Source organism: Brienomyrus brachyistius, chromosome 1, assembly GCF_023856365.1.
Source record: "Brienomyrus brachyistius isolate T26 chromosome 1, BBRACH_0.4, whole genome shotgun sequence".
Taxonomy (NCBI): Eukaryota; Metazoa; Chordata; class Actinopteri; order Osteoglossiformes; family Mormyridae; genus Brienomyrus; species Brienomyrus brachyistius.
In genome coordinates this window covers 14,344,130-14,365,855 of record NC_064533.1, presented here as the reverse complement: position 1 = coordinate 14,365,855, position 21,726 = coordinate 14,344,130, and the positions used below count along the sequence as shown (strand labels likewise).

At 45.5% G+C, this 21,726-nt stretch overlaps 1 protein-coding gene across 1 annotated transcript in view; it reads left to right on the top strand.

Annotated features, from left to right (window-relative positions):
- LOC125706401 (thyrotropin-releasing hormone-degrading ectoenzyme-like) overlaps positions 1-20,801 on the top strand; it is a 104,128-nt gene extending 83,327 nt beyond the window's left edge. Inside the window, exons 13-19 of the mRNA XM_048973124.1 lie at positions 4,467-4,614; positions 6,601-6,698; positions 6,802-6,909; positions 11,515-11,682; positions 15,412-15,552; positions 16,340-16,421; positions 19,232-20,801. Coding sequence (XP_048829081.1) covers positions 4,467-4,614; positions 6,601-6,698; positions 6,802-6,909; positions 11,515-11,682; positions 15,412-15,552; positions 16,340-16,421; positions 19,232-19,372 — 886 coding nt within the window. The 3' untranslated portion in view covers positions 19,373-20,801. The remainder of the gene's footprint in view (positions 1-4,466; positions 4,615-6,600; positions 6,699-6,801; positions 6,910-11,514; positions 11,683-15,411; positions 15,553-16,339; positions 16,422-19,231) is intronic.
- The last annotated feature ends 925 nt before the right edge of the window (positions 20,802-21,726 follow it).

The window sequence follows — 21,726 nt, the reverse complement described above, 5'->3', positions numbered from 1 at the left end:
TGGTGTCAATAAACAAGGGGTGATCTTTTTAATTCTTCGGCAAGGAGTTGACTCCTTGTTACCGTAGCGCTCAGCTTCCACACTGATCAGCCTGTTTAGCTTATCTGTGATGAGTTTACTGTAGCCTACATGATTTACGTTTTTTTTTCCTGTTTTTTTTAATACGGTCTTAATCGATATACCGGGTGAAATGTCTAGAAGGTATGAAAAATTAAACGCTGCCCAAGCCTACTCCACACACAGAGCCAAGGTAGGGCCTTGAGCTGTAGTCTCAGGGCTGTGAAGCAACAATGCTCACCACTGTGCCATTTTTTGCTTAAATTTGTAGTTTGTTAAGTGCATTACTACTAAACATGACGGCACAGCTGTTTAATCCCAGGGAGCACGGATCAAATTGTCATCCTACCATCTACTCTAAATAATTTTGAATAAGACTGACGAATGTGAATAAATGTGAATGTAAAAATATAAACTTTTACATAGCCATCTTTTGGGGACTCATAACCATTTCCGTTATGGCGTCCACTACAGTATATAACAAGGTCCTTGTTTACCTTTTATTCATGAAGGAGGTGACTAAAGCCTGCTATGAGGAAAACTGAGGGTGACTCATCACTGAACTATCAAATTATGGTCAAAATGATGTCGTGTTAGAGGTTCAGGCCAATCGGGGGTCTTGTGGAAGGAGGTTGTGCCTCGACTGTGGGCACATGCTTTCCCCTACAGACCTGCGACAATATTCTGTGTGTCTGACAGCCGTTATGCGCTGGGGGCCATGGAACGTCCCTGGTCACTACTGGAAAATGTTATTACTGTTAGTTTGCTGTGTAACTGTTAAGGATATATATATATATATATATATATATATATATATATCCCCAAGCAACTTAATTATGACAAAAAGCACTGCCTATTTATCCTGTGGCACGGTTTGCTCGAGCAGTTCCGGTTAGTACCCTTGTGAAAGGATCCCCCGGGGAAGTGAGCCTTCAGATTACGGACGCGTGCTCCAAAGCGTCAGGCCCATGATTTATGCATGAGGGTCGGTCTGGGAAGTGTGCGAAAATAACAGCAACGTGGCAAGACCCCCCCCCGCCAAGTTAAAGCAGCACATCCCAGTGTCCGGCTGCTAACATCCATGTCAGAGCCATGTATCGATCCCCTGTGCACTAAAGAATTACCACATTAGCCTGCGCGGCTCAGCTTACACAGTGCTTGTCGGTTGTTTACCCAGAAATCTCACGCCATAATTGCAAATACACGTACGGCCACACATTCATGACTGTAGACTGTATTCACATTAAATATAAAAGATCTGCAATCAACAGCACAACTGAAAGCAATTTTCCCACTAAAGTTCAGCAGTCAGCAGTCTTGAACACTAGAAAATTACATTTTTCTACAGTAAATGATAATTACCTTAATGGCACCGTATTGTAATGCTTTACTTGAATAATCCGTGCTTAGCTCACATTTAAACGCTGGTCATTTGAAGAGTTAAATTCGTTTAAAGAGCTGTTTATTTATCCTTTTAGTCTAGCAGGAACGCTGCCCCTTTGGAGGTAGTTAGCATTCCTGTATGGTCGACTGCAAAAGCATCTACAGAGACCAAGTAAATCCTCCTTTAATTGGAAAACAATTAACAAGCTATCAAGATGTAAATGGCGGTTTCCATGAGGTGAAACTCTCTTCAACTAATTGGGGTCAGCTAGCTTTAAAAGCATCTGGAGATTAAACGGTGAGTCATTCTTTAATGAGGAGACCAGAAATGTCTCAATACCAATTTATAGGGTGATTTCTTTACATACATAATACAGTTTTGGTTTAAATATCTTTTATCCTGCCTTTAATGCTATAGGACACAAATTGTTTTTTAAGTGCAGCATGTCACGGTTTATTATGCTTTATATCATATAATAATGAGCTATAATTAAGAATTTTATCTATCATTTTCTACACCTACATGCCCTATAATTTTAAGTCATGAAATTCCTGATTTTACTTCTGTACAAAGTTTCATAATGAAGGAAACCACGTTTGTAGTATTTATTAGTGGCAATCTGATTCTGATGTTAATAATTTATTTGTCTGATTTAGATTAGCAGATGATGCGTCAAACACCAAAACATGACTCATTGGCAAAAGGGGCCTGTATCATGAAGCGAGATTCGTTGCTTAGCTGGATAACTTCCCGGATTTAAGATACCCCAGTTTAAATGGACTTTGGGTCCTATTTTAACTATCTAAAGTGTACTGTCTGAAATGCATGCTGCAAGTTCTTTTAGGGTGTGGCCAACACATTTTTGCTAGTTTAACAGCGGAAACATAGTCACAGCAGAAGGTGCATGGTCTTAAAGGGTTTTACTAAGTTTCATAATTAGTCATGGGTGTGTTTGGGGCTGTTACAAACCAATCAGAATGTCACCTCCCATTCCCTTTAAGAGCCAGGTGCGCTTGCACCGGTGTGGATTGCTATTATTACAGCGGATTAATAATAATAGCGAATATGAATGAATCCCACATTGTGACGATGGCTGGGAGACGGACAGGCAGGTAACGGGTAAGGACGAAGCCGGCAGGCAAGAGTGCAGGATACGGGGTTTTATTTTGGGTACGGAGAAGGCAGGGCAGACAGTGATAAGGTAACATTAATGACAGACCTGGGGAACTGACTCAGACGCAGACTGATATACACAAGACAAGTTGAAAAGAACAGGAAACAGCTGGGCACAATCGGGGAAGCACACGTGGGTGATCAGGGACCGTGGCACACACGAGGATAATCAGGGGGCGTGGCACACATGAGGATAATCAGGGGGCGTGGCACACACGAGGATGTTCAGGGGGCGTGGCACACAAGAGGATAATCAGGGGGCGTGGCACACACGAGGATAATCAGGGGGCGTGGCACACACGAGGACTGGACGCGCAGGTCATGACACATATATACCGTGATTTTTGTGTACAGTACATACATACAGTACGGTAAAGTTTCATTGATAAATTACACATATTACCAAGACATTACCAATATTAAATACAGTAATTATACATTGTACATCAGCATCCAGTACTGTTCTCTCTTGAATGTAAGGGATTCTGACATTTAATTCTCAAGAGATGATGCAATGAATAATGAAAGAATATAATTTATCAAGGAATGATGGCGCAATGAAATTCATGCTTTTTGTACTGCTCAAAGGCCGAAAGAACAATGAAAAAACATAGGCCACTGTTACACATTTTACAATGAAAAATATCGTATCACGTACCTGTACATAACCTGTAATGAGAACATTTAATTTGTTTAAAAATATCTTAGCCTTTTGTGGTAGTAGGGCACATGGTATGAAACTGATGAACTGTCGCTGTAATTCTCATACTTTTTTTTCGGACTGCGGTAAACCTCGGATATGCACAGTCCCGCTGTAATAGTTAGCCAATTTCATTCGTCATTGCTGTGATTAGCTCATTCTGATGAATTTGACTAATCATTACGACATCCATCCATCCATCCATCCATTTTCCAAACCGCTTATCCTACTGGGTCGCGGGGGGGTCCGGAGCCTATCCCAGAAGCAATGGGCACGAGGCAGGGAACAACCCAGGATGGGGGGCCAGCCCATCGCAGGGCACACTCACGCACCATTCACTCACACATGCACACCTATGGGCAATTTAGCAACTCCAATTAGCCTCAGCATGTTTTTGGATTGTGGGGGGAAACCGGAGTACCCGGAGGAAACCCCACGATGACATGGGGAGAACATGCAAACTCCACACACATGTGACCCAGGCAGAGACTCGATCCCAGGACACAGAGGTGTGAGGCAACAGTGCTAACCACTGCACCACCATGCCACCCTCATTACAACATATATTTCTTAAAATATTTTGATGTACATATGATGAAATACACAATTCACAGGCGGCAAAACAGAGATGCCAATTCAGTTCTTGTCTTCGGACAAAACACTGAACATGGGAGATCATGCAGATTACAGGTATGTAGCAGAGAGAGGCCTTCCCACCACAACCCTGAGTTGCTGCTTGCTGAGCTATTGTGACTGGGATATTTTTAAATATTTCTTTTTTTCCACTTTATGCCCCATCACGTGATGTATGAATTGCTAATTGCTACCCTGTTGCTTTAAAGGGTTTGATGTTTTGTACTTTTCAATGTTAAAATCTCATAAAATTTCATTAAAGCACATATGAAATCAAATCCATATAGAAAATTAAAGCTATTTCAGTTTGATGCAGCCATAAAGTCAGTCTTTCTGAGATACCAGAGCGATTCAGAGCAACATGAAGGCATTTATCAAAAAGAATTTTCAACGTTTCACGTGCTGTAGACAGTAGTCATTATAAGTCTTTATAATTATTTAATTAATTATTTAGCGGTGATCATTGCCTGCGGTGTTTCCTGTGACAACGAGCCCTCGTTGGTTCTGTGTTCCTCTCAGAGCCGGGTATCTGCCCCAGAACATCCCCTTGGAGATCATCCACTACCTACCGCAGGAGAAGGAGTTCCTGCCCTGGCATGCAGCCAGCCGCTCCCTCTACCAGCTGGACAAGCTCCTGGACCGGACCGAAGAGTACAGCCTCTTCAGTGTATGTGAGCGCCCCATTACAGCCTGCTGCTGAGAGAGTCTCCGGCACTGTATAGGGGCAGCCAGTACTGCACAGTACCTGTGAGGTTAAACTGTATGTGGTGACTATACAGGACAGCCAGTACTGCACAGTACCTGTCAGGTTAAACTGCATGTGGTGACTATACAGGGCAGCCAGTACTGCACAGTACCTGTGAGGTTAAACTGCATGTGATGACTATACAGGACAATCAGTACTGCACAGTACCTGTCAGGTTAAACTGCAAGTGGTGACTATACAGGACAGCCAGTACTGCACAGTACATGTGAAGTTAAACTGCAAGTGGTGACTATACAGGACAGCCAGTACTGCACAGTACACGTGAGGTTAAACTGCATGTGGTGACTATACAGGACAGCCAGTACTGCACAGTACATGTAAGGTTAAACTGCATGTGGTGACTATACAGGACAGCCAGTACTGCACAGTACATGTGAGGTTAAACTGCATGTGGTGACTATACAGGACAGCCAGTACTGCACAGTACCTGTGAGGTTGAACTGCATGTGGTGACTATACAGGACAGCCAGTACTGCACAGTACCTGTGAGGTTAAACTGCATGTGGTGACTATACAGAACAGCCAGTACTGCACAGTACCTGTGAGGTTAAACTGCATGTGATGACTATATAGGAAACTCATAAGATAGAAATTAAAACATGGAGTCTAATCCACCTTCACATTCGTCTCAAAAGGTCAAAATGCACAGGAACGGCAGAGCAGGTTAACAGATTATATATTAGCCATGGGGACAGTCCTGATGGCTCAGGCTACATTAAATGACTGAGCTGCATGTTAGAGCTGCATCCCGTCTCCACAAAACAGCTATGAACTGAGGTTGGTTCCACAGTGACATTTTAGTTTAATAAGCCTAAGAACAAACAATGCGGTCTCTAGGTGCTCATAATTACAGGACACCCGTTATGTGTATGACATTAAGCTCCGCCTACAGCTGTAGGCACTTGATCCGAAGGCTTCGTCACTTGGTACCTTTGAGTGACACAGGCAGCCCTGTTGCTGAACGTCTGCAGATACATTACAGGACCTTTCCAGGCCCTTTATGAAATGGCAAACCCCTGTGGGGGACCCCTGTGATTCAGCCGTTTGTGTCACACGCCCCGGCAGATGTTCTGAAGGCTAGGAGTGGCGAGGGTGGTATCCTGGGCGCTGAATATTCAAAGAATTCAGACAGAAGGCCTGTTTCTCTTGTTGTTGGGGGGGGAGCAAGTCACAGAAATGTTAAAAGCTTGTTTCCTAGGCATTGGTTTCCCCCATTAAATGAGAGAGGTGCGAGTTTTCATTTGGAACCGGGTTCAATCGACATTCTGGCGTTCTGAAACATGTCCCTCGTACCATCGCCGATCTAATTTGTCCAAACAAGAGAGGGTCGCTTCTGAGGCTCATTAGAACCAGATCCAGCTTGGTGTGGTGGCAGCTGTGAGGAAGCACTTTTAAGGAAAACAGCCGACCGTTTCACCTTGAAAATGTTCCAGCCTTTGTGCTTTGCATAGTTTTCCTGTAAATGATGTGTTAGTATGACGTGCTAAACGGACTATGCCTGCCTCCTATCTAGGACCTTCTATCCCTCATTGGAGGTTAGTTAATTGGATAAGGTAGGAAGATTGCCAAAAAAAGGAGGTATAGAGGGATTCCAGAATACACAGCATTGTATAATACTCAGTCTAAGAATTTATCTGTAAAATGTTTTTTTAAAGTACAGAAAATTAAGATAGAGATAGATAAATTAAGGTAGAGTTTGGTAATGAACTTTTTTTTGTGCTTCAACGGCTCACTCAGTGTTCTGGGTCATGTAAAAACATTAAGTCTGAAAAATAAAGCTCAGAACAGATAGCTTTGTGATTGGCTCCTCAAGTTCTGACATGGATGAGGCTCGTTATTCGCTCAGTTCTGACGTCCTCTGCCCTCCCTGTGTCTGCTCGTCTCCAGGACTACGTGCTGAAGCAGGTGGCCTCCATGTACCACCGGCTGGGCTGGCCAAATAGCTCCTCCAACAGCTCTGTCATGCAGGCGGCCTACCAGACTGAGTAAGGCTCTGCCCCATATGAACCTCCACCTTACTGTCTCTGTCTGGAAAGCAACTGCGATGCCTTTGTTATTATGGCTAATTATTGTGTTCCAACCACTCAGACAGCTACAGAGGGAAGTTCTCATGCTGGCCTGCAGTTTCGGGAACAAGCACTGTCATCGGCAGGCCATCGCCCTCATCTCTGATTGGATATCCAGCAACAAGAACCGGTAACATTCACCCAAAGCCACATATAGCTTTTATTTACATCCACAGACAGGCAGCACACGCAGCCCGAATGGTCCTTCTGGCATTTCGAGGCTCCGTCCTCTGTGTTTATCTCTGCTTTCTGACAAGGATAAAGTTAAGGCATTAACTAAAGGGCATAGTTTACAAACATTATCTCCAGTAATTCTTCCCAGAGGGTTACTGCTAATTATAAAAGGAGAACAGCTGCTGTTAGTGCCTACTTTCTCTGTCTGAAATATTCATCACAGGTGCTGGGCTTCGGAAACATACCGTAACATTTACATCACATTATCACGCATAGAACAAATATTTTATACAGCAGAACTTCTGCACGATACACAGTAATGGAGCCATGGCTAAGGGCCAGTAAACATAGCTTGTATTTGGGATTAAATCCTTCAGTCCATCTTCTGGACTGTTTATCTGGTACATGGTTTTGCTACTAGCCTGGAGACCACCCCAAGAAGCTCATGGGCCCCGGATGAAATTCCAGTCTATGGCAGAGCACACATTCACATGTACACTTGCAAACTCCACACACACAAGCAGAGATTCAAACCCCCCTTTCAGGGGCTTGGTTCTGCCCACTGAGCCATTCCTGTGTTTATGAGTATCTGCTCATTGCTCAGCTTCAGTACCACGCATCCTCTACCACGTTTTAGCTGATGAGCTTGTCTGGTGGTGCTTCAAGGTGAATCATTGCCAGTCCCATGTTGCCCTGATGCTGTATTCTGTGGGTGATGCTGCTGGAGTACACATTCGATGTGTGGGGTCACTTAATCCCTCGCATGTTAAATGGGGTTGGTATCAACTCCTAAACCTGCATGTTAAAGGTTCCTCGACTTCTGTGGTCGTCCCGGATACAAATGAAGTGCTCGCGGTACCACGTAAACTGTGGCGACAAATGTTAAATTCAGCTGTGGGGCGGAAATACTCCAGTGGTCACTTGACGTTGGATCAGCAGAAGAGGCTTGATGCAGACCTGCCGCATATAACTTCCAGGCCCGGTTCAAAATTACTTCTACCAAGCCCCCATAGCACAACCCCTCCCACCTAGGCCCTCTCCTGTCCCTGTGTTCCACACAAGTTCACCAATTGTCCCCCCAAGGCAGTGGTCCTATTTGATGTTGTGAGTAGGGGTGAAGGAGAGAAGTGCGGTTTGCTAAATGCAGGTAGGGTGTTGCATTCGGTAAGACTGCACCTCGTTGGGCATGCTCAATGCAACCCAACAGCAAATATCGCCACGGTGCCAGGTGTCCATGGCAACAAAAACCGTGCAGGATTAGATTAGTTTTATTTCTGTTTCTCATTTCTTTTATCTGCAGCTCTCAAAAAGAGAGCAGCATCCCTCTCCAAATAGTGACGTTCGTGTTCTGCACCGACAATTCATCAAGTTCATCAAAGTGGCGCGGAGGCTTTGAACCTGGAGCAAGTTTTCCCGGCGAGCAGAATCGCGGTGGCTCCCACACCGGCCACCTGCGGGGTCTCCTCTGCCCCAGACATCATCACCTGTCTTTAAAACAAATACCAGTAAATTACAACTGCGATCTGATCTGGACAGTTGTGATTGGTGCTCAGTAGGCCTGATAAATGTGAGAGACCCATAGCACCCCTCAGAAAGGTACCCACAATACATAATATTCCACTGCGGTTATGCCATTGATATAAATATGAATCATAATTACTTGCCAGTAATTAGCATGTAATTATGGCAAATCACTGTGTGCTACAGTGGCATACTAACCTGTCTCCAATTCTGACAGCCAGGCCCACGATTTTAACGGGTTGCACCAGTGCTGTTACCAGGATGTTATCCTGGGGTGGGCATTTGGGTATGTTGGGTGGGATCGGAGTTACTATAGTGTCAAGAGTCTTGGGGGGCCGGGATGGGCAGTTGTTGACCGGAGGTGGGGGGCATGGCAATGCTTGAATGAGGGGGCCAACCCCCACCATGCCCTACCCACAAGGAGTCACTGTTATTAAAGGTATGGCCCCCGCTTCATGTATCCCCTGACTCCCACATTCACAGGCTGCACACCGCTTGCGCGGACATGAAGTCGGCCTGTTGCTCTCTCTTAGATCCCCCCCCCCCCCCCCCCCCCCACTCCCCGCCCCGCCCCAGAGGATCCTGCATTATTTACCACTCGCTCCTCTGCCCTATCATGAAGGACAAGGCAGGAGGCGTGTAGATATACAGAGAGCCGCCTCACCCTTCTTTACCAGCGGCCCCCCAGCCATCCTAAAGCTCAGCTTAGGGTTTCTGAGTGTGACCCCCCCGCTTCGCACTTTCTGAGACTCAGGGGCTTTTGGCTTTTAGGGTCAGGTGGTGTGCATGAGGTCAGTAACATCAAAAAAACACATACTGTATATAAATGGTTTGGGTACATATTCTGCGGCCTGACATTCAACTTTGCGTTTAATTGTATTTAATTTAGATAATTAAACATAATGAGAGCTGTTCATAGTTTTCTTTTTTTTTGAATGCCTTTAATTTTGAGAAATTACAGGCCTGGCCAACGCTGAGGACACTTGAGTCCATAAGCACAGGTCTGAAAGACCTCTAGCCTGCAGAGCTCACCTGCCATTCTGGGTAATTGCCCCCGTAAAAAACACAGACTACGCCACCCTCCACCCCCGAACCAGCAGTCCATGAAATCTCCAATCGGCCGCACCGTTCCCGTGCCATGTGGCTGTGATTTTTCTTGAAATCAAATCAGGTGTGAGTCATTTGAAATAATAACCGGAGAGAAGAGTGTTGGTTTCTTTCATAGGTTCCTCAAAGGTTACTGCCCTCTGTTGTAACACAAAACATTTCATCCATCAAACAGAAATTAAACTACTATATTCTAGATGGAATTACATTGGATGAACGGCACTGTGGGGAGTTTAGCTGACACCGTAACCTCACATTTGCAAGGTTGGGCGTTCGATCCCTACCCCCTCCTCTTGTGTGGAGTTTGCATGTTCACCCCGTGTTTGTGTGGGGTACAGGCAGTCCCCAGTTTACGAATGAGACCCTGAAAGAATGAGAGCCTGGAAGTCAAATTAGTAGGTAAATCCGAATAATAATAATAATGCGTTTCATTATAATAGTAATAATAATACTGTAATAATTAAAGTAACTGCTTATGGTAACTGTACTGTACCTCGAGCTGACGAAGCCACGCAATGTTTTTATGAACGTAACCAAGTAGCGCATGTGCTCATTATTATGAAGCATTGTGTTTCACCTACATTTTTATTATAATAGGCTTTACCAGTCTGTTGGTAAGTATGAGTTACTGTATCTCTAAGTTGCGCATTCTTAACCTGGGGACTGCCTGTACTGCGGTTTCTTTGCACTGACCAGAAACATGGGTTGCAGTCTCTGAAACGCCTGTTTTCTGTCTGTGTGTGTGTGTGTCCTTTGATGGACTGAAGTCCTGTCCATGGTGCTTGGTCCTGCCTCATGCCCTGTGCTTCCTGGGATGGGCCCTAAGCTCACTGCGATGCTACACTGCAGAAGCTGCAATTCAGAACCCCCCACCAAAGCTGCTTTTACCCACTACTTGTCAACCCTTCATTTTTTTTTTTTTTATCACGTCTGATTTTTTTTTTTATCGCATCTGATTTTTTTATCGCATGTGAGTTCGCCGGAAGTTTAAGAGGTGCTCCGAAGGGGGCAGGGGTGATACAGTATGTGGGTGCGATGCCTCTCCATCGGTCACTCTTATGCACATTTAATGAGGTCACCAGTTTGGTAAACACTCCTTCCCCACAGAATGTGTATTTCTGCTAATGACTAGCCAATGGATTCAATTATTTATCAGTTTCCTTGAAACCCAAAGCTGTGCTGGCAGAGGGGAGGGAATCAAAGCTGGTTATGGACCAGGATAGTTAGCATTAAATGTTGCCCAGGGGACGATTACAGAGAGGAATACCTCATAAGTCGGTCTGTGTGTCCTTTTTGTACTCAAAACTATTAAGGAGGGAGATGAACGTGTGTAATTATGTATTCTGTCACCTGGATGTTAATGTGAATTCTCGTTCGGCGGCTCACAAAGCTGACCTGTAATGAAGGTTGGCACATCAAGCTTTTTCTTTTTGTTTTGGGATATGATCATTCAGGTGTAGCGTTGAGCTTACTGGGAATGGCGTGAGCTTGTCCTCATGCCAGTTTGCTGTCTGGCAGAAACTGAAAGCAGCTGTTTGGCAAAGGTCGCCGCAGAGCAGCCGAGCTATTGACGATACGTTACTAAGAAACAGCTGCTGTTGACGCAAAGCTGAAATGTAGCGATTTTGTTTTTCTCTTCAAAAACTCGGGTAAATTTAAAAATGGGCGCCATAGTAATTATTTTTCAAGGGATACAGGATAATTACTATGATTATTTCACATGTTTTTCAGGTTATTGGTTTCGTAGGGTGTTTTAATTACATGAGATGATTTCCCACGCATTTTGCAAAAGCACACTCTCTTGTCCAAAGTGAGCAGAGCTTGCGGTCAGAGAGCAGGTTAGCCAGTGTTCCTGAAGCAGGGGATGGCGGGGTATTTTCTCAGCGTCAATCTGCAGTTTAGGTCCTTGTCTAACTGCTGTCCACATCTGCAGGATCCCACCGAACGTGAGGGACATCGTCTACTGCACGGGCGTGTCCCTCATGGACGAAGACGTGTGGGAGTTCATCTGGATGAAGTTCCACTCCACGTTGGCCGTCTCAGAAAAGAAGGTGCTCCTGGAGGCCCTGACCTGCAGCGACAACGCCTACCTGCTGAACCGGTGAGAGGCCCCTCCTGGATGGAGGCTGATTGGCTGCTCGTGTTTGGGTTTCTGCGCCTCATCATGGCCGCCAGGGCAACAGCGGCTCAGGCGCCTGGTTACACCTGGATGCGCTAACAGCACATTGAAAGCAGCTTTTCTGTGAATATGGTAGAAATGGCAGTGATATGATGGAGGAGCGGTCTGTGAGGGTTCAGCATCAGCGCCATCATTTCCAACTATCATTTTAAGATTCCTGCTGTTGGAAAATCAGCCATGTCGATCTTTCAAGCTTCCCCACGTCTACTTTCCTGTAGGAATCTGTTTCTCCATCACGGTTTTCCTCGATTGATCCATGGATTCCGAAAGCTGCCGCTCAATTCATCCTGGTCCGGGTTCTGAGAAACGTTGGGGCGGGGGTGGGGGTGGGGGGGGGCGTGCAATTCAGGGAACATGGAGGATAAAATTCACCTGAGTCCTAGTTTATACATATACATTGTTTTGTGGGGGTAGGGGAGGGGGGGGGGGCTTGACATTGGCAGCATGCACTTGATTTTGTTCAGTTTCATCATCCATTCAGCTGCCATGAAGAGTTAACAGTGGAACTTAGCCAATCAGCTGTCATCAGGAATTAACCGCATGCTGTCAGTTCAGTCCCAAATTACCTTCAGAGAGTCTGTCCACAGACAGACTTTGCTGAAGAGAAAGGTCTATATGTTCAGTGAGCAGTCAGTGATGTGTAACCTTAGGGATTATACCAGCATTTCATTTATTGCCAGATGAGGGACAGAATACACAGCTGTGAATGCTGAGCACCGTGGTGTCACTCAGAGAATGACTCTCTGGAAGTGGCAACCGGCTACTCAGCCTTTGCCAGCCTCTACACCAGGGGTCTCAAACTCCAATCCTGGAGGGCCGGAGCCCTGCACAGTTTTGGGTTTCCCCTCATTTAACACACCTGATTCAACTCCTTGCGATAATTACCGCACAGCTCTTGAGCTGAATCATTTATGGTGGAACAGGGAAAGTAGTAAGCTACACAGGGCTCCGCCCCCCAGGACTGGAGTTTGACACCCCTGCTCTACACTGTCTGCTTACAGACAATGTGACAGATAATATTAATATCTAAAGGACTAAGAGTCTTATTATTGTTTTGTTATTATACTTATTATACATCATCTAGGGCAGTGGTTCTCAAAGTCGGTCCTCAGGCCCCACTGCCCTGCTTGTTTTCCAGCTATCCCTGCTCCACACACTGCTGATTGATTGTACACAGGTAATAAAAAGCTGAAAGACAGCTGGGACTTGTGTGTGGGGCAGGGATAGCTGGAAAACAAGCAGGGCAGTGGGGCCCGAGGACCGACTTTGAGAACCACTGAGTTAGGGTATTGCTACAGAAATATAGAACTAGACGTAAAACACTCTTTTTCATAAATTGTTGTATAGTTATAGCTTTCAGTGTTGAAATGTTGGCATTACCTAGTAAAAGATAATGTAAAATGTCCACAAAACCCCACTGTTTCCTATTGTATGCTGCATTGTCTTACTAAATTAGCACATAGCATATTTTCCTTATACAGTATGAGTTCATTTCCTTCAATTGTGATGGAATATTAACTCCCATCTGTTCATGTGGTTGTTCAACTTAAAATAATCTTGCCCGTAAAATTAATCTATGGTAAATGACATGGAATAATAAGTAATTCTGAATTCACCTTGACAGATTTTTGCACATTAATTGGCTTATGCTTCAGTAAAATGAGTGTAACAGTCATGATTATTCAGAGTATGACAATTACAGGTGTGTTAAGCAAATTGTCTGTGAATTGCAGAATAACACCATGCTTTCCCCAGTCAGCATTGTTATAACTGTACAGTTTGACGTTGTGATTTATGTACAGTATTCTAGGACCACTGTTAACTGCTCAAATTGACACAGCACAGATACACATACAGTAGACATGCTGCTTTCCCGTTTTACTTACAGTTGCTTGTAGGACTAGTTCGTGTCAGACCACTGAACACTGAAGAGAGTCATGTGACACGGGGATAGTTCAGTTGAATGAGGAAATAAGGACGTTTTGGGGAATGTCTCACTGGAGGAGAGCAATGACCGCATCAAAAGCTGAAAGCTCGGCCCACGGGAGAGCTGAGAGAGGTGGGGGCTTGTGACTTGTGGTTCCAGTTCATTACGGATTCCTGTTGGAACTGTCGCATGCTCAAGGTCAGCCCTCTGACTGACCCCCCGCCCCAAGAGAGGTGAAGTGCAGTGCTATAAGCAGCATTCAATTACAGGCTGGACTTTTGACACCAAGCTGCTGTTGTTTATGCGTGGATGTGGTGGAGTTCACCTCATGGTGGCATCATACCTACTGTAGCACATTGTCCCACACCCTTCCAGGTCATTTTCGTGGTCTCCCAGACATTCCCAAGCCTGCTGGGTGTTTCCTGGGGTGTCCACCCAGTGGGACGTGCCTGGAACACTGGAACAGATGGGTGTCGAACAGCTTGCATTATATAAGATACCCAAACCATCACAGCTGGTTCCTTTCGATTGGACGGAGTGGCCATTCTATCTCAAGGTTCCTCCGAATCTCTGAATTCCTGATCCTGTTGTGGAGAGTCAGCCGCTTATGTGTTCACCATACATAAAGATTTGGGACATAGACTGACTGGGAAACCAGGACTTAAGTCCAACGGCAGAGCTTCCCCACCATCACAGATCTTTTCAGTGCTCTGAAAACTGTAGTGACTGAAACTATCCGCCTGTCAATCTCATACTGTCTGTTACCATCACTTATGAACAAGATCCCATGGCCGTTAAACTCCTTCACTAAAGGGTGGAATTTCTGCTCCTCATCTGACAGGAGCAATTGGCTCTTTTCCAAAAGTGCACATGGCCTTTTGATTTGGAGGTTCTGATTCTCATCCCTGCAGCTTCACATTTGGCATCGAACCACTGGAGCTGTGTGCAGGAGGTCCTGGCTGGGTGAAGCCAAAAACACAGTGTCATCAACAAATAGCAGGGACGTCACTTCTAAACCCCTCAGTACCAGATGCCCTTCCAGCCCCGGCTGCTCGTTGACATCCTGTCCATGAAAATCACATACAGGAGTAGACATGACCTTGTCAGAGGTTAACATCTGCTCTAAATGGCTTCGGTTTTGTGCCAAGTATGCGGACGCAGGTTTGCTGCATTTATACAGTGACTGAATAACATGCAGCAGTGACCTCAGCATCCATAAATCTCTGCACCACCAGGACAACCACCCCGCTACCCCAACCCACAGGCACTCAACCTGCCTTTCCTGCAGCATTGAAGAATGTATCACCAACATCACCTAATAACATCTCAGGCCCTCAACATCTCTTTCCGCAATCTTTCCACTATGGAGTCCTCATACCGTCATAGTGACTTAGGTGCAGTGATAGACTCTGATCCACCAGAAGTTTAGAAACTCCGCTTCCTGTTGAGACATTATATCCGCTGGGTTGAGGAGTTTCTCAGACTGTTCATTCTAATGCTCCACTTTCCCCTCCTGAGGCTTTGAATTGTCCGCCGCCCAACAGTTTGGGCCACCCTACCATCTCTCCCCATAGACTGTCACAGCTCCTTCCACTCCCCGGCTCCTGCCTACGTAACAGGCCTCACTGCAGCCTTTGTAGCCTGTCAGTACCTTCTCAAAGTTCTCATGTTAATATATCCAAACTTCTTGAGACATTTTGCTTCTCTTTGGTTTTTCTCCTGAGGCTCCTGAACCTCTCCCTGACTTCAGACCTGGTTCCAGATCAGGATGTTATAGACGTCATCATACACGTGGGTCGGAATCCGCATGGAAGACACCTGGCCTGGAGGTATTTCCGGGAGAAGTGGGACATTCTAAATTCCAGGTAAAGTTTCAGAAGTTTCTCTTTGTTGTAATCTATGAAGAAATGTGTGTATTTATATAGTTCTTAAGATGTTTTCCAACAATGAATGAATAACTTCATAATAATAGCTGTATTCATTCTCAGTCTTAAAGTCTTGATTTCTGTGTGTAAATGCAAATTTAAATACAAAATTTAACATAAAATTAAATTATGGTTTTGTATCCTGTTAGGGATAGTGTAGAATCTTGTCATCAATAATATATAAGTTTTGATAATATTCTTCTATATACTGTGTATAGTGAATGCAAGCAGTACTAAATATGTTGCTTAATTACAAACTTACACAATATAATTTGTGTATTAGGAATTGATGTACTTGACAGCATTTTACAGTTGCTCCAAGAAGAAAATCTACATTATCAAATACAGAACAGTGAAAATATAATGAAGGAGATTGCAGTGAAAACAGGTTTAATGATTCACAATTAAGAATTACAGGCACCAAAATATATTTCCGCAATCAGGGTCAAAGTTCAAGCTAAGCTCAGTAATCTGTGCTGGGAAAGACACAAATCAAACATGGGTCACATCCAGCGAAACGGTTCAGAAAATCAGGCAGCAGAAGAACAGGAAGTGAGCCAGACTCAAAACCTCACAAAGGTTCTCATTAAAAGACAGAGTCCGTAGATCTGTTAATCAAGGAATGAAAAAGGGGCGTGTCCTGCATTCCGGTAAGGCGGGGCGTGGTCTTGCTGTTGGTTTCTTCGCTAACCATGAGTAAGAAATGCGTGCACGTTGTTCTTCACAGATATGGTGAGGCCTTATTTATGAATTCCAAACTAATCAACGGAGTGACCGAATTTCTAAACACGGAGACAGAACTCAATGAGGTGAGTGACAGTACTACACGTGCTGCGGTTCAGTGTCCCGGAGAGCCAAATAATGATGAATTGTGTGTTATAAAGCATAGTACTATGGGATAAAGGACGGAGAATACGATCTATTCATTAATCAAGGTCTTAACATACAGTCCATTTTGGCCCAAACTTCATGCATTTGTTTGTTAATTGTCGTATTCATGCATAATACAACACCCATTAGGACGGCTTTAAATTCATGTTTCCTCATTATAAATGCAGGGCTCTATTTCTGTCTCTAATTGGCTACTGAGGTTCGCAAAGCTTTTTGAAGTTTGAAATGCTAAATAGACAGAAATTTGCAGAAAACGTGAAGGTGTCAAGGCGTCAAATAAGTTCTACTTCAGACTTTAATCACTTGTGACTTGCGCTTCATAGCCATTAGTACTTTCATTACTAACCAAATGATATGTGAGTCATCTGCATGCAAAAATTTCTCCTTGATTTAATTAGTGTTTTGCTGAGTGGAGAAATAAAGGGGAGAAAATGTGTCTTTTATCAATTTTAATGCCGACCCCTGAGAACATCCTTGATTACATGAGCTAAACTTTAGTTTGGTTAAAATGTTTGTTATTGGTGCTTGTTGTAGAAGAGTTAGGGGCTTTTCCAGCTGGAGGCCCCTTTTTTAAACAGAACTGTCAATTGTTAAAAGAATTATAAAGATGTACCAGGATGCTGTGATGGACGCAGGGTGTCGCCTGCCTTGTTCCCAATGCTACTTGGGATAGGCTCCATGCTAAGTGTGAAACTGTACTGGATAAGCAGTTACAGCAGATGGGTGAATCGATGGCTGTTCCAAGGAAATTCATCTAAAATTTTCGAATGTCCTCTCCTGGAACCAACACCTTATCATGGTGGAGGGGTTTGCGTGTTCCAGTGATCCCAGGAGCTAAGTTGCCTGGGGCTTTACGCCCCTGGTAGGGTCACCCAAGGCAAACAAGTCCTGGGTGTGGATCCAGATGAAGTGCGGCTCAGAAAACCCCTCATGAAGAGAACAATTTTGGACCCACAATTTCCCTTGCCCGGACGCGGGTCACCGGGGCCCCCCCCTGGAGCCAGGCCTAGGGGTGGGGCTCGATGGCGAGCGCCTGGTGGCCAGGCCTACACCCATGGGGCCTGGTCGGGCACAGCCCGAACAAGGCACGTGGGTCCCCCCTCCAATGGGCTCACCACCCATGGGAGGGGCCATAGGGGTCGGGTGCGAGGCGATCTGGGCGGCAGCCAAAGGCAGGGACCTTGGCGGTCCGATCCTCGGCTGCAGAAGCTAGCTCTAGGGACATGGAATGTCACCTCTCTGAGGGGGAAAGAGCCTGAGCTGGTGCGCGAGGTTGTGAAGTTCCGGCTAGATATAGTCGAACTCACCTCGACGCACGGCTTGGGCTCTGGAACCAGTCTCCTTGAGGGGGGTTGGACCCTTTTCCACTCTGGAGTTGCCCACGGGGAGAGGCGCCGAGCGGACGTGGGCATACTTATTGCCCCCAGGCTGGGTGCCTGTACATTGGGGTTTACCGCAGTGGACGAGAGGGTAGCCTCCCTTCGCCTTCAGGTGGGGGGGACGGGTCCTGACTGTTGTTTGTGCTTATGTGCCAAACGGCAGTTCAGAATACCCACCCTTTCTGGAGTCCTTGGAAGGGGTGTTGGAGAGCAATCCTCCAAAATCCGAGACCATGGTCCTCAGCCGGAAAGGGGTGGAGTGCTTTTTCCGGCTCGGGGAGGGAGTCCATCCTCTAGTGGAGGAGTTTCAGTATCTCGGGGTCTTGTTCATAAGTGAGGGTATGATGGAGCGGGAAATCAACAGGCGGATCGGTGCGGCGTCAGCAGTGATACAGCAGTGATACAGACGCTGTATCGGTCTGTCCTGGTGAAGAAGGAGCTGAGCCAGTCGATCTACATTCCTACCCTCACCTTTGGTCAGGAGCTGTGCGTAGCGACCGAAAGAACGAGATTGCGAGTACAAGTGGCTGAAATGGGTTTCCTCCACAGGGTGGCTGGGCTTTCCCTTAGAGATAGGGTGAGGAACTCGGTCATTCGGGAGGGACTCAGAGTAGAGCCACTGCTCCTCCGCATTGAGAGGAGCCAGATGAGGTGGCTCGGGCATCTGGTCAGGATGCCTCCTGGATGCCTCCCTGGTGAGGTGTTCCGGGCATGTCCCACTGGGAGGAGACCCCGGGGAAGACCCAGGACACGCTGGAGAGACTTTGTCTCTCGGCTGGCCTGGGAACACCTCGGGATTCCCCCGGAGGTGCTGGACGCAGTGGCCGGGGAGAGGGAAGTCTGGGTTTCCCTCTTTAGACTGCTGTCCCTATGACCCAACCCAGAAAATCAGTAGGAGATGGATGGATGGATGGATTTTTAAATGTGTCACATGACACAGTGTCAGGCCGGGGTGTTGGGAGGGGGGGGGTGCTATTTATGCTTATGAGGTTTATTCTGATGTTGCCATGTGCCTGTTAAGGGACTTGAGTGTGCAGGATTAGCCTGTATTTCTCACTCTGAGCAGTGCACGTTTATCTACGAAGAGGCACAGCCTTGGGCTCAGCTTGGAGGTGGAGGACAGGAGGGTAATGATGCGGCTCAGCACAGCTGTTCCACACCGGCAGCAGGGTGGAGTTTTGCGTGGAGCTCCGGAGGCGCACGACTCTCCCGGCGTGCAGCCCCAGGACGGAGTTTTAGTCTCCCCCCCACCCCCCCCCCTTCCCAGGCTGACCCATTCGAAATCATCCCCAGCATTGCGTGGACCCAGTCTTACTTATCCTCCCCCACGCTTTTTGTGTTTGTCCCAGCTGAAGGAGTTCATCCGCAGCAGCGGAGGAGTAGCGGCAGCCTTCGCCCGAGCCGTGGAGATCGTGGGCGCCAACGTCAGGTGGCACAAGCTCTACGAGCAGCAGTTCTACCAGTGGCTGAGGAAATCTCCCAATCTCTGATGGTGATAAATATTTATAGCATGGGATCTCTTTGGAACATTTGTACTCCGGTAAAAAAGGGGGAAACCGTTTTATTTATTTATTTTTTCTTTGAAGACCTGCAAATTAAATCGCTCGTAATCTTTATTTTCATTTTTTTTTTTCGCTTCATGAAAAGAAAGGTGGATAAAACAAGAAAGGGGGGAGGAGTAGAAAGGAATGTGTGGGACTGGTTACGGTCCTGAATAGCGCGAAGGGTTGCGTTTTCGCAGGGGTTGCATGTCATTCATCTTCGCTCAGCGTTTTCTTTTCATGCATGGTTGTTCGCTCCCTCGCTGCTTCCAGCATGATGACCCATTTTCTCCTAGTCACACGAACCCCATACTGCTTTTAATGTGCCATAAGAAACAGCAACAAATTAAGGCACTCGCAACAACCGCAAGCGTAGAATGGCTGCCGTGAGAATCCGTGCTATTGATGCTGAGTTGTGTAGGGCAAACCGAATATAACAGCTGACAGAAGACAAGTTCAGCCAGAAACTTTGTCTATTCTAGTAGCCATAGTGACGCACGGCACAAAGGAAGCTATGCCAGCCATTGTGAGGACTGGTCTGCGTCAGAGATAGTGTTCAGTGTCATGTGTAATCTGTAGGAAGATTGATTTTATACTGTAGGTCCTCGCACTGCCCTGTAAGCAATTCTAGCTTAATAATTGGCCATGGAAGGTAAGCCAGTGTGAAGGGGGCAGCTCTGATTGGCCGGATTTTATCTCAGATGACAACTTTTTTTAATGCTGGGTGGTCTTCAGATTTCGATGTTGAGAAAATGTCAGTGTGATTTATATTGTATGTAAAATAGTCCATATCTGTGGATTCATTGGTATGTGCGGATGGCCTGTTGATATCGTTCTGTATAAGCACAATCCTAGATCGATTTACTTTGGTATATTTATTTGCTGGAGTATGATAGGCTACCAAATAAAATCTGTTTATTATTGTTTCATTCTAAGATCTTTCGTTGACTGGATTTTAGGTATCCCACGTATCATTACTATGAATAGCACCCTACAATCGTTCTGTCCCCGAGGCACTACGCCTCAGATTTTCATTCCGGTTTTCAGCCGTTTCCAAATCACTGTCAGGCTTGGCTTTTCACGATGTATCCTTGCCTGTCAGAAAGCCAGAAGCCGTAGATGTGTGTTCCTCAAATTCACATCCCCGCCAGTCCACGCTCGTTTTCACGTGTGGGAGAGCACGGTGTGAAGGTAGAACTTTTTAAGCCAAGCTCTGAAGCGTGAATCACAGATGTCGGTCACATTGCTCTTGTTCCTTTGTATTTAATTGTTAACATAACAGCGTTTTTTCTTTTCTAAATGAGAAACAATATCTTCTGTATTTTAAGCAGAACATCTATTGAATTTTAACTTGGACAATAAAGTCTTTTGTACAGTACTGCATTATAGTCTGACTCTTTGACTTTTTGATCTGACTCTGTGACAGTGTGTTTATGGAAACAATGAAGGGCTTGTAATTACATTTCTGTTTTATCTTGATGGGGAAATTTTATTAATGTCTTTGAAAAACAAGATAATTGTAAGAAATTATTCGCAATTTTGACTTGCTGACAAAAGCTATTCTTCACAACTGACGTTATAAATGGGATTTTTGTGTTTTAAGCACTCCCTGGTGGTAGCATGTTATCTGTTGAACTTGAAGTAAATCTTTTTGTTGCAATTTTCCATACAGGACATTTTTTATCTGTATTTCTTTGCCTAAAACTCATTTGTGCCTGAATTTGGAATTTCTGCTCCAAGGATCAGAGAACAGCGAGGAAAATCAAAAACTAGTTGAAGTTTCAAGTGTTATTGTTCCATTTGTTCTGAAGAATGCAGTGAAATTCTTATGCTGCAGTGTCAGTGCAGGTCATCGGGGGGGCAGAATGAACAGCACTGCCATGTAAAACTGGACAGGGCAAGACAAAGCGGTGAAGCACAGGAAGGAAGAAGTTAACCGACTTCTTTCAGTATTTGTGTTTGTTTGGTAACGTTATACATTAACTGCAACCTCATAATGCAGTCATTATGCATTCATAGAAAACTCACAAGCAGTATGTTAGTGGCAGCTATAAGGGTAACGTGTGGCTCAGTGGGTAAAGCATCCATGCCTGTAATTGGAAAGTTGCTGGTTCAAGCCTTGACAGAACATTTATGTCTGTGGGGCCTTGAGCAAAGCCCTTAACCCACCCCCCCATGGGTGATGCTGCAGGTGGCTGCCCTTTGCAGCTAAGCTTGCTCTCACCTTACATGCGTGTCATGGAGAGCAAGTGGGAATAGGTGAAAAAAGAATTTCCCCCAAGGGATCAATAAAATCTCATTAT